At 37.3% G+C, this 12,500-nt stretch overlaps 1 protein-coding gene and 1 pseudogene across 1 annotated transcript in view; both read left to right on the top strand.

Annotated features, from left to right (window-relative positions):
* LOC133643336 (protein MTSS 1-like) overlaps positions 1–1,170 on the top strand; it is a 117,480-nt gene extending 116,310 nt beyond the window's left edge. Inside the window, exon 15 of the mRNA XM_062037823.1 lies at positions 1,139–1,170. Coding sequence (XP_061893807.1) covers positions 1,139–1,170 — 32 coding nt within the window. The remainder of the gene's footprint in view (positions 1–1,138) is intronic.
* Positions 1–12,500, top strand: part of LOC133643511 (filamin-B-like) — a 23,912-nt pseudogene that overhangs the window by 1,570 nt on the left and 9,842 nt on the right.

The raw sequence follows: 12,500 nt of genomic DNA on the forward strand, positions 1-12,500 counted from the left end.
AAAATACTTCAAAACTCACCAAACTTCTTACACACATTGGGACAGTTGGAAATTGCGATCTAATAAAAAACCGAACCCCAAAACTCAAAATTGTGCTCTACATAATTTTTGAAAAAAACAGAAAAAAACTGCTCCTCAGAGGAAAACTCAGACAAAACTGCTTGTAACTTCCGGTAGGAACGTCTTAGAGACATGAAACAAAAACCTCTATGTAGGTCTCACTCAGGACTACCACTGGACAAAAGTATTGGGACACCTAGGACTAGCACCTGCCAAAATGCGGACCCGTCCAACGCTGCTTGCAGCTTTAATTTTACTTGTTTTGGAAAGTCTTGACAAGCCAAATTTTCTTGTTCTATTGGCAGATAATTTGGCTTAGTTCAAATAAAATACCCCTGATTTTTTTTTCTTGTTTTTGAACACTGACTTTTTGCAGTGCACACTTTAAAACAATATGCAATAATTTTATTTAAAAAAAATTTTTTTTCATGCAGACAGACTCGCAGCTTTTGTCTCCATTTTGCTCGTTAAACTGAATAAATAACCGATAAAAAGTATACAGTGTTTATAATGTAATGTCATTTTCATATATATTATTAATGCAAGTATTCATTATAAAAGAATGTCAACTTTTATTTTTCATTACTGGAGAATTGTTTACTATTGTACTGTCATTGGAAGGTAAATATCTTAAATAAATAATTAAACAATAATAAAATTGACTCATTTCTGTAAGCTAAAATGTATCATGAATAAATATTGAATATCTTAAATTCCCTTTATTTTTACATTTTCTAAAAATGAGGTCGGACATTGTCTTTTTGTTTATTGCCATCATGTGATCACGGCGTTCTCGCTCCTTCGTCCGTGTTGATGGGCACATATTCCATCCATCCATTTTCTACCGCTTGTCCCTTTTGGGGTTGCCCGTCCGATTTGAAGCATTCGGCTTCGCAATCTTCTCCTTTCCTTCTAATTTGTGTTACTTTGCGGTACTTTTCACTGGCGAGCGTGTCGCTCCACTCTAGTCTCCGCCGAGACAAAGATTGTGAATGAGAGGGGTTACTCCGTTCAGTAAGTTCCACTGTTAAATAAACGCGCTGAGAGCGATGTAAGACGTCTTTCTCCCCGCTTGAAGCGAGAGGCAAACGCGAGGCTCAACAATTCTGATTGGCGAACTTGTCCTATCACTCAAATGCCGGTGACGGCGAAGGGGAAAAAAAAACAACCTCCGCCTCTTGCGATTATTTACTGCACTACTAAAAACCTCAATGTCGATTTTGATTTCGATTACCGTATTTTTCGGACTATAAGTGGCAGTTTTTTTCATAGTTTGGCCGGGGGTGCGACTTATACTCAGGAGCGACTTATGTGTGAAATAATTAACACATTAGCGTAAAATATCAAATAATATTATTGATGTCATTCACGTAAGAGACTAGACGTATAAGATTTCATGGGATTTAGCGATTAGGAGTGACAGATTGTTTGGTAAACGTATAGCATGTTCTATATGTTATAGTTATTTGAATGACTCTTACCATAATATGTTACGTTAACATACCAGTTGGTTATTTATGCCTCATATAACGTACACTTATTCAGCCTGTTGTTCACTATTCTTTAGACATTTTAAATTGCCTTTCAAATGTCTATTCTTGCTGTTGGCTTTTATCAAATACATTTCCCCAAAAAATGCGACTTATACTCCAGTGCGACTTATATATTTTTTCCTTCTTTATCATGCATTTTCGGCCGGTGCGACTTATACCGCGGAGCGACTTATACTTTGAAAAATACGATAATCGTGCAGCCCTAATACTACCGTATATCTCTTCTGCTTGACTTCCGAAACTTCCATTTTCGGCCGGGAAATCCAGTTTTTGTCCTTCTTTCCCGGCGTCGTTTTGGTTTGTTTTCGCCCGACAAGCTACAACGCTTGCAGAGTTTTATGTTCCGCCATTCAAACAAATAACAAAGCGGTAGAAGATGGATGGATGGATGACATGAAGATGAAATAAAAGAAGTCTCTACCATTTGTCTATATATTTACACAAAGTTTGGATTTTTGGCAGGCTTAAAGGGGTTCTTTGCACAGATGCCTAGAGGGCGCCATTTTTCCAATGTATTTTCCAGCAGTGTTTTTCAACCACTGTGCCTTTTTCAACTTTTACTGCAAATACTAATCATGAAATATGCGTCGACGTCGACTTCAAACCACTGAATGTGGGAGTTTTGGTACAGGAATGGTAGAGTTAGCCTAGTGTGAGTACAGCCTTACACCGCCATTGTGTCCCAATAAACTCATCTACACTGCAAAAAGTCAGTGTTCAAAAACAAGAAAATTTTTTACTAAAATGAGGGGTATTTTACTTGAACTAAGCAAAAATGATCTGCCAATAGAACAAGAAAATGTGGCTTGTCAAGACTTTCCAAAACAAGTAAAATGAGCTAACTTTAATGAACCCAAAAATACCTTCAAATAAGTATATTCTCACTAATAACAAGTGCACTTTTCTTGGTAGGAAAAAAAAAGAGACCGTTTTGCTCAATATGTTGAAAAATATCCTTAAATTAAGTAAATGCTAGTGCCATTATTTTGACATAATGATATGCGCAAACCAGCAAACTTATACTAAAAACTAATTTATTGTTCTTAATGGAAAGGCAACAAGGCAAGCGCTTGTTACTCTCGGGGTCTCCTAGCCGCTCAGGCAAATCATATTGTCTAAAAATGCATTTTTCCATGGATAACATGACATCATCGCGCCAAGTGCGTGCTCTTTCAGTCATTAGTGTGCATATATACAGCCCTGGCAAAACATTTCTTTTGTAATTTTGAGGAATTTATCTGAATGTGCATGAACTATTTCTGTTCAAAATTGTTTGAAATGTCACATGTTTAAATATTAACTGTCAGTTTACTGTACTGTGCCAACTGTACTACTATACGAGTACATATTTTCTATTGTTTCATTGAAAATAAAACAGCAAAGTCCATTTGGCTGTCATCTGTTTTAATTATTTGGCGTTGTTAGGCCTTTTTTAGGGGGGCTCAAGCCCCCCTAAAATGTTCTTAAGCCCCGCTAAATAATTTGGTGTTTAAAAAAAACCAAAAAATTTTTTTATTTTTTTTTATTTATTTTTTTACAAATACATGCCGACATATTCATTATAAAGTGGCCCGAATATGAGTTTGAATAAATAATTATATAACCTGTCATTATTCACTCAGTTTCCCCTCACTTCATAGTGTAAGGTAGAGAGCCCCTTTAGTGTGTCGCTATCCAATCCATTCCACTTGTTCATATAGAAAATGCCCACATCACTCAAAATCCAGTCCGCATTTTATCTGCGACCTTGCTTGCGGTCCATGGACTTGTTCATATAGAAAATGCCCACATCACTCAAAATCCAGTCCGCATTTTCTCTGCGACCTTGCTTGCGGTCCTGCAGGTGTACGAAGCACATTAGCACACAGCACTGCAGAACAAGAACCTTGTGTCTGCAATTGTAAATAATTTTGTTTTAAAGTTTTGTGTTTCTTGTAGAATCTATATAAAGTAATATACATTAGCCTATTGTTAAAATAATGAAAAAAACATCATTAAATATATTTGTTTTATTGTATTGTTACATTAATAGCTGTTGTATTATTATAGGATGGCTTGTTAAAAATTGAATAGGATTTTCAGAGGGTGGAAAAACCAAGACATTTAATATAAAATGTAAAATGAATAAATACATAAAACGAAAAAGAAAAAGAAAAAAAATGGTTGAAAGCCTTCGTCCCGGGGAGCATTTCATTTCGTCCCGTGCATTTTTTTTACGGGATGACGGGACTACGTTAATCTCAAGGCCTGGAAGTTACATGTTATTGTTTGCATTATTTGTTTCAGCATTGCACTTTGAAGATGGTCACTCAGCTCTTTGACAGCTTTGGCTCTTTTTCAGATCAGCAGACGGACTCTAAGTCTTTCTTATTTACAGTATATATAAAAGTTTCTCATTTCTATTCAGACTTCCATACAGTATATATTTAATTTCCTTAACAGCTTGCCATAATATATATATATAAATATATTATATACAAGCCAAATTATCCCGATCCAGATATTACTTTAATTCAAGTAATTAAGTAATATTTCCAGGGCTTGAATTTACAACCATTTTAGTCACATATGTGCCCAAAATGTAATCTGTGCAACTTCAAAATATTTGGGAACAAACAATTATTGTATTGTGAGCTAAAGTGGTGTCATTAGCCTCTATGTTGTGAAGTAATAACATAGAGGCTAATGCCATGACTTTCATTGTGTTTCAGTGTATCTTGAAGGATCATGCAAGTCATTGTTTCTTGTTGATGCTGTAAACAAAATGTCACCATGTTTGTTGTTGTACTGAACACACATTGAAAATAAACCCACTGGGTTGTGAAGTTTTGTGCTCGTGCGCTACGTTCGCTCGCATCCTGTGCATCTCCTGGGGGCTAAGCCCCACCTGTCCTTAGAAGCTAGTGACGCCCCTGATTATGAGACACAATTGTGTCAAAGTCATGATTTTTTTTTAATTTCATGCTTGAAATAAGAAATGATGACTTTAAAAAAGTAGTTTTATACTTGTGAGTGTTGATGACACAGCTTTGCAACACTTGATATTCTAGTTTCAAGCATGTTTTACTCAATATAGCTCATCAAATCTCAGCAACAAGCTGTAATATCTTACTGACATCATTTAGGACCAAAACTAGGGATGTCCGATAATGGCTTTTTGCCGATATCCGATATTCCGATATTGTCCAACTCTTTAATTACCGATATCAACCGATACCGATATATACAGTCGTGGAATTAACACATTATTATGCCTAATTTGGACAACCAGGTATGGTGAAGATAAGGTTGTTTTTAAAAAAAAATAAAATAAAATAAGAAATAGATTAAAAACATTTTCTTGAATACAAAAGAAAGTAAAACAATATAAAAACAGTTACATAGAAACTAGTAATGAATGAAAATGAGTAAAATTAACTGTTAAAGGTTAGTACTATTAGTGGAGCAGCAGCACGCACAATCATGTGTGCTTACGGACTGTATCCCTTGCAGACTGTATTGATATATATTGATATATAATGTAGGAAGCAGAATATTAATAACAGAAAGAAACAACCCTTTTGTGTGAATGAGTGTAAATGGGGGAGGGAGGTTTTTTGGGTTGGTGCACTAATTGTAAGTGTATCTTGTGTTTTTTATGTTTATTTAATAAAAATAAAAAAAACAAAAAAAAATAAAAACGATACCGATAATAAAAAAGCCGATACCGATAATTTCCGATATTACATTTTAAAGCATTTATCGGCCGATAATATCGGCAGGCCGATATTATAGGACATCTCTAACCAAAACACATAAAAGAAGTAAAACACTCTAACATAAAATCTGCTTAGTGAGAAGAATGATCTTATCAGACAGAAAATAAGCAAATATCACCCTTATTTGAGATATTTCATCTTACTTAGTCTTCACTTTTTGCAGTGTAAGTGTCGCTCGTCAACACAAGTGTGTATTTTGTGTGCGTCACAGAGGACAAACAACGTCGCTCTCAGGTCAAACTGGGCTCGGCGGCCGATTTCTTCCTGGACATCAACGAGACGGACCTCAGTCTGCTGAACGCCACCATCATGGCGCCGTCGGGCCGCGAGGAGCCCTGCCTGCTGAAGAGGATGTCCAACAACCACATCGGTAACGCGCTCACGTTTTTCACGTGCCCTGCGATCCGCACGCTCACCTTTGCTGTTCTCCCCTTCCAGGTATCTCCTTCATCCCCAGGGAGGTGGGCGAGCACCGCGTCAGCATCACGAAGAACGGCCGCCACGTGCCCAACAGCCCCATCTCCATCGTGATCGTGCAGTCGGAGATCGGCGACGCCGGCCGGGTCAAAGCTCACGGCGACGGCCTTGTAGGGGGCGCCACTTTCAACGATACCAGCTTTGTCGTGGACACGCGAGAGGCCGGTAAGTACCGACCATAGGGCACACCATACTGTCTATGAGCGGGTCTATTCAGGTCTATTTTTAATACAAAAGGCGCACCGGATTATAAAGTGCATTAAAAGGCTCATATTATCATTTTTTTCTCCATTTAAAGGCCTACTGAAATGACATTTTTTTATTTAAACGGGAATAGCAGATCCATTCTATGTGTCATACTTGATCATTTCGCGATATTGCCATATTTTTGCTGAAAGGATTTAGTAGAGAAAATCGACGATAAAGTTCGCAACTTTTGCTCGCTGATAAAAAAAAGCCTTGCCTGTAGCGGAAGTAGCGTGACGTCACAGGAGCTAGTATTCCTCACAATTCCCCGTTGTTTACAATGGAGCGAGAGAGATTCGGACCGAGAAAGTGACGATTACCCCATTAATTTGAGCGAGGATGAAAGATTCGTGGATGAGGAACGTTACAGTGAAGGACTAGACTGCAGTGCAGGACGCATCTTTTTTCGCTCTGACCGTAACTTAGGTACAAGCTGGCTCATTGGATTCCACACTCTCTCCTTTTTCTATTGTGGATCACGGATTTGTATTTTAAACCACCTCGGATACTATATCCTCTTGAAAATGAGAGTCGAGAACGCGAAATGGACATTCACAGTGACTGAACATGTAAATACACGATTAATAATATTCAGCTTGGCGAAGCTAAAAAAATAGAAGCTAACCTAGCTACGTAGCCAACGTGATAGCATAGCAGTCTCAAATGCAGATAGAAACTAAATTTAAAAAAACCCTGACTGGATGGATAGACAGAAGATCAATAATACTATTAAACCATGAACATGTAAATACACGACTAATAATATTCAGCTTTTCGAAGCTAAAAAAATAGAAGCTAACCTAGCTACGTAGCCAACGTGATAGCATAGCAGTCTCAAATGCAGATAGAAACTAAATTTAAAAAAAACCTGACTGGATGGATAGAAAGAAGATCAAAAATACTATTAAACCATGAACATGTAAATACGCGGTTAATAATATTCAGCTTTTCGAAGCTAAAAAAATAGAAGCTAACCTAGCTACGTAGCCAACGTGATAGCATAGCAGTGTCAAATGCAGATAGAAACTAAATTTTAAAAAAACCCGACTGGATGGATAGAAAGAACATCGTAAATACTATTAAACCATGAACATGTAAATACACGATTAATAATATTCAGCTTTGCGAAGCTAAAAAAAATAGAAGCTAACCTAGCTACGTAGCCAACGTGATAGCATAGCAGTCTCAAATGCAGATAGAAACTAAATTTTTTAAAAACCCTGACTGGATGGATAGAAAGAACATCAAAAATACTATTAAACCATGAACATGTAAATACACGATTAATAATATTCAGCTTTTCGAAGCTAAAAAAATAGAAGCTAACCTAGCTACGTAGCCAACGTGATAGCATAGCAGTCTCAAATGCAGATAGAAACTAAATTAAAAAAAAACCTGACTGGTTGGATAGACAGAAGATCAAAAATACTATTAAACCATGAACATGTAAATACACGATTAATAATATTCAGCTTTGCGAAGCTAAAAAAAATAGAAGCTAACGTAGCCAACGTGATAGCATAGCAGTCTCAAATGCAGATAGAAACTAAATTAAAAAAAACCCTGACTGGATGGATAGACAGAAGATCAAAAATACTATTAAACCATGAACATGTAAATACACGATTAATAATATTCAGCTTGGCGAAGCTAAAAAAACAGAAGCTAACTTAGATGCGGCGGCGGGCTTACTCACTGTAGTGCGTCTGCTATCCTGCTCAAAACACAACACAACCTCCTGGTGTTGGTGTTGCTGTAGTCCGCCGCTCCACCGATCGCACCTACAACTTTCTTATTTGCAGCCTCCATTGTCCATTAAACAAAATGCAAAAGATTCACCAACACAGATGTCCAGAATACTGTGGAATTTTGTCGAAGAAAACAGAGGTATTTGAATTGGGTCCGAACACTTCCCTTGACCTCGTGACGTCACGCGCATACGTCATCATACCGCGACGTTTTCAAGCGGAAGTTTCCTGGGAAGTTTAAAATTGCCTTTTATAAGTTAACCCGGCCGTATTGGCATGTGTTGCAATGTTAAGATTTCATCGTTGATATATAAACTATCAGACTGCGTGGTCGCTAGTAGTGGCTTTCAGTAGGCCTTTAAAGCCCCACTTAAGATCTTTCAGTTCTGGTTGATTTTAATGGCACTAATGGACCAAAGTGGTAGTGTTTTGCCAGAAGAAGACCACATTTCCCATGAGGACTAGCACATATAGCGTCAAACTGACATGATGTCCACTCTAATGTTGGCACAGATGACAAATATTATGTCTCTAATGGCTAAATAAGTAGACACTATTAATAAATGATCTTGGATTGCGCTACAAACATGACGCTACGCATCTATCCTACCATTGGTACTTTTAATATTGCAGTCCACACGTATCTCTTATGTGTGACTGCCATCATATTATATATATATAATGTATATAACCTACTCAGGTTAGAGTGTCCACCCTGAGATTGGTAGGTTGTGAGTTCAAACCCCGGCCGAGTCATACCAAAGACTATAAAAATGGGAGCCATTACCTCCCTGCTTGGCACTCAGCATCAAGGGTTGGAATTGGGGGTTAAAATCACCAAAAATGATTCCCGGGCGCGGCCACCGCTGCTGCTCACTGCTCCCCTCACCTCCCAAGGGGTGATCAAGGGTGATGGGTCAAATTCAGAGGGTAATTTCGCCACACCTAGTTTGTGTGTGACAATCATTGGTACCTTTAATATTGCAGTCCACACATATCTCTTATGTGTGACTGCCATCATATTGCAGTGTACATTGTTGCGTCGGACCAGCTCTTCCAACCAGGAAATCTAAGTTACTGGTCAATCCCAAGTTCTTTCGATGACAAATGCTGAGTAAGAAGGACCATCAAGACAGAATTGGAATATTTTCAAGTTTTACTGAAATTTCAGGGGATCAACTTAATCAATACATTCATATATCGGCTACTCTAGTTGATCTGGCATTCCAACGGAAAAACCGACTCCTTTGCACACAAAGAAAACTCCCGTCTCTCCCCCTCGCAACACTGATAAGGGAATGGGTGTTGTATTTCACATTCCAAGGGTGAAGACACTAACCAGGCATCTGAAATGTCTAAAGCAGGGGTCACCAACCTTTTTGAAAGCAAGAGCTACTTCTTGGGTACTGATTAATGCGAAGGGCTACCAGTTTGATACACACTTAAATAAATTGCCAGAAATAGCCAATTTGCTCAATTTACCTTTAACTCTATGTTATTATTAATAATTAATGATATTTACACTTAATTGAACGGTTTAAAAGAGCAGAAACGCGAAAAAAATGACAATTACATTTTGAAACAGTTTATCTTCAATTTTGACTCTTTAAAATTCAAAATTCAACCGAAAAAAAGAGGAGAAAAACTAGCTAATTCGAATCTTTTTGAAAAAATTAAAAAAAGAATTTATGGAACATCATTAGTAATTTTTCCTGATTAAGATTAATTTTAGAATTTTGATGACATGTTTTAAATAGGTTAAAATCCAATCTGCACTTTGTTAGAATATATAACAAATTGGACCAAGCTATATTTCTAACAAAGACAAATCATTATTTCTTCTAGATTTTCCAGAACAAAAATTTCAAAAGAAATTCAAAAGACTTTGAAATAAGATTTAAATTTGATTCTACAGATTTTCTAGATTTGCCAGAATAATTTTTTTGAATTTTAATCATAATAAGTTTGAAGAAATATTTCACAAATATTTTTCGTCGAAAAAACAGAAGCTAAAATGAAGAATTAAATTAAAATGTATTTATTATTCTTTACAATAAAAAAAATACATTTACTTGAACATTGATTTAAATTGTCAGGAAAGAAGAGGAAGGAATTTAAAAGGTAAAAAGGTATATGTGTTTAAAAATCCTAAAATTATTTTTAATGTTGTATTTTTTTCTCTAAAATTTCCTTTCTGAAAGTTATAAGAAGCAAAGTAACAAAATTAATTAATTTATTTAAACAAGTGAAGACCAAGTCTTTAAAATATTTTCTTGGATTTTCCAATTCTATTTGAGTTTTGTCTCTCTTAGAATTAAAAATGTCGGGCAAAGCGAGACCAGCTTGCTAGTAAATAAATACAATTTAAAAAATAGAGGCAGCTCACTGGTAAGTGCTGCTATTTGAGCTATTTTTAGAACAGGCCAGCGGGCTACTCATCTGGTCCTTTTGGGCTACCTGGTGCCCGCGGGCACCGTGTTGGTGACCCCTGGTCTAAAGAAACTGGTAGAAGGAACAAAAGAAAAGTACTAGCTGCTCAAACATGGCTATGAATAGAGAAATAACTCTTATGCATCCTCTACAACACGTATCTCTTATGTGTGACTGCCATCTACTGGTCACACTTATTACACCATGTACCAAATAAAATTGCTTGGAGGTCGGTAAGCACAACCAGAATCAACACGTACTAGGCGCACCGGGTTATAAGGCGAATTGTCCATTTTTGAGATAATGAAAGGTTTTTAAGTGCGCCTTAGAGTCCATTTGTTTAGTGCAGGGGTCACCAACGCGGTGCCATAAGGACCAGATGAGTAGCCCGCTGGCCTGTTCTAAAAATAGCTCAAATAGCAGCACTTACCAGTGAGCTGCCTCTATTTTTTAAATTGTATTTATTTACCAGCAAGCTGGTCTCGCTTTGCTAGACATTTTTAATTCTAAGAGAGACAAAACTCAAATAGAATTTGAAAATCCAAGAAAATATTTTAAAGTCATTGGTTTCAAAAAGGTTGGTGACCCCTGGTTTAGTGAAGTAAGGGGCTCCTTGTCGTTGTAGGCTACGGCGGGCTGGCTCTGGCCATCGAGGGTCCCAGTAAGGTGGACATCCAGACCGAGGACAACGAGGACGGGACGTGCCGGGTCACTTACTGCCCCACCGAGCCCGGGAACTACATCGTCTCCATCCGCTTCTCTGAGCAGCACATCCCAGGTAGGAAGGAAGCATCGCCGACATGGCCGCCACCAAGGTGATCTAAACCGTGTTGGGTGTGCGTTTTGGGGCAACAGGAAGTCCGTTCACAGTGCCGGTGACGGGGGAGGGCCGCATCCGGGAGAGCATCACCCGCAAACAGAGGGCGGCGCCCGTCGCGAGCGTGGGCAGCGTCTGTGACCTCAGCCTGAAGATACCAGGTGGTTAAAGAAAACTCCATTTTTCAAGGTTTTCCTCCTAAAATGCTGCCACTTTCACCAACTGTCTACTTTCTAATTCTTCTTTTTTTTCCATTCCTTGCTATCCTGACGTCTTTTTCTCCCCACTTGCTTCATCATCTTCTTTCTCCAGCGAGCCGCTTCTTCCCAGCCCTGTCATGGTACTTCCTCTCTCATGTCTCTTCTTTTTTTTTTTTTTTTTTTTCAAATATATTTTATTGAGTTTTACAGTTAAAATCACATTTAACAGTCATACTTTGCTCACTCAAACCCTTCATACAGGCACACATCCACTCATGCACACTTGAGGAGAGACGTGCACTACTCAAGGTTTACAGTATAAACATTATTAGAAAAAATACCCAGATATTGTATATATATATATCCATCCATCCCGCTCCGGCTCAGGACCAGCAGGCTATCCAGACCATAGTAAGATGGATTAATATTTCTTGGCATCAAGGATCCTCAGGAAGTGATCACAAGATCACCTCCCGAGGACCTCTCCCCACCGTTCACACTTAAAAAAAGAAAAAGAAAGTCACAGGGCTTGATCAGATGCAAAACAATACAAAATAAAAAGTCACCAAAAAAAAAGCAAGTGTGACAAAACTATATCAAAAGTAGGGATGTCCGATAATTTATCGGCCGATAATATCGGCTGATAAATGCGTTAAAATGTAATATCGGAAATTATCGGTATCGTTTTTTATTTTTATTTTTATTTTATTTTATTTTTTAAAAATTAAATCAACATAAAAAACACAAGATACACTTACAATTAGTGCACCAACCCAAAAAACCTCCCTCCCCCCATATCTTTCTGTTATCAATATTCTGGTTCCTATATTATATATCAATATATATCAATACAGTCTGCAAGGGATACAGTCCGTAAGCACACATGATTGTGCGTGCTGCTGGTCCACTAATAGTACTAACCTTTAACACTTAATTTTACTAATTTTCATTAATTACTAGTTTCTATGTAACTGTTTTTATATTGTTGTACTTTCTTTTTTATTCAAGAAAATGTTTTTAATTTAGTTATCTTATTTTATTTATTTTTTTTAAAAAGTACCTTATCTTCACCATACATGGTTGTCCAAATTAGGCATAATAATGTGTTAATTCACTAATAGTACTAACCTTTAACAGTAAATGTTACTAATTTTCATTCATTACTAGTTTCTATGTAACTGTTTTTATATTGTTTTACTTTCTTTTTTATT

The sequence above is a fragment of the Entelurus aequoreus genome, linkage group LG26, assembly GCF_033978785.1.
Source record: "Entelurus aequoreus isolate RoL-2023_Sb linkage group LG26, RoL_Eaeq_v1.1, whole genome shotgun sequence".
Taxonomy (NCBI): Eukaryota; Metazoa; Chordata; class Actinopteri; order Syngnathiformes; family Syngnathidae; genus Entelurus; species Entelurus aequoreus.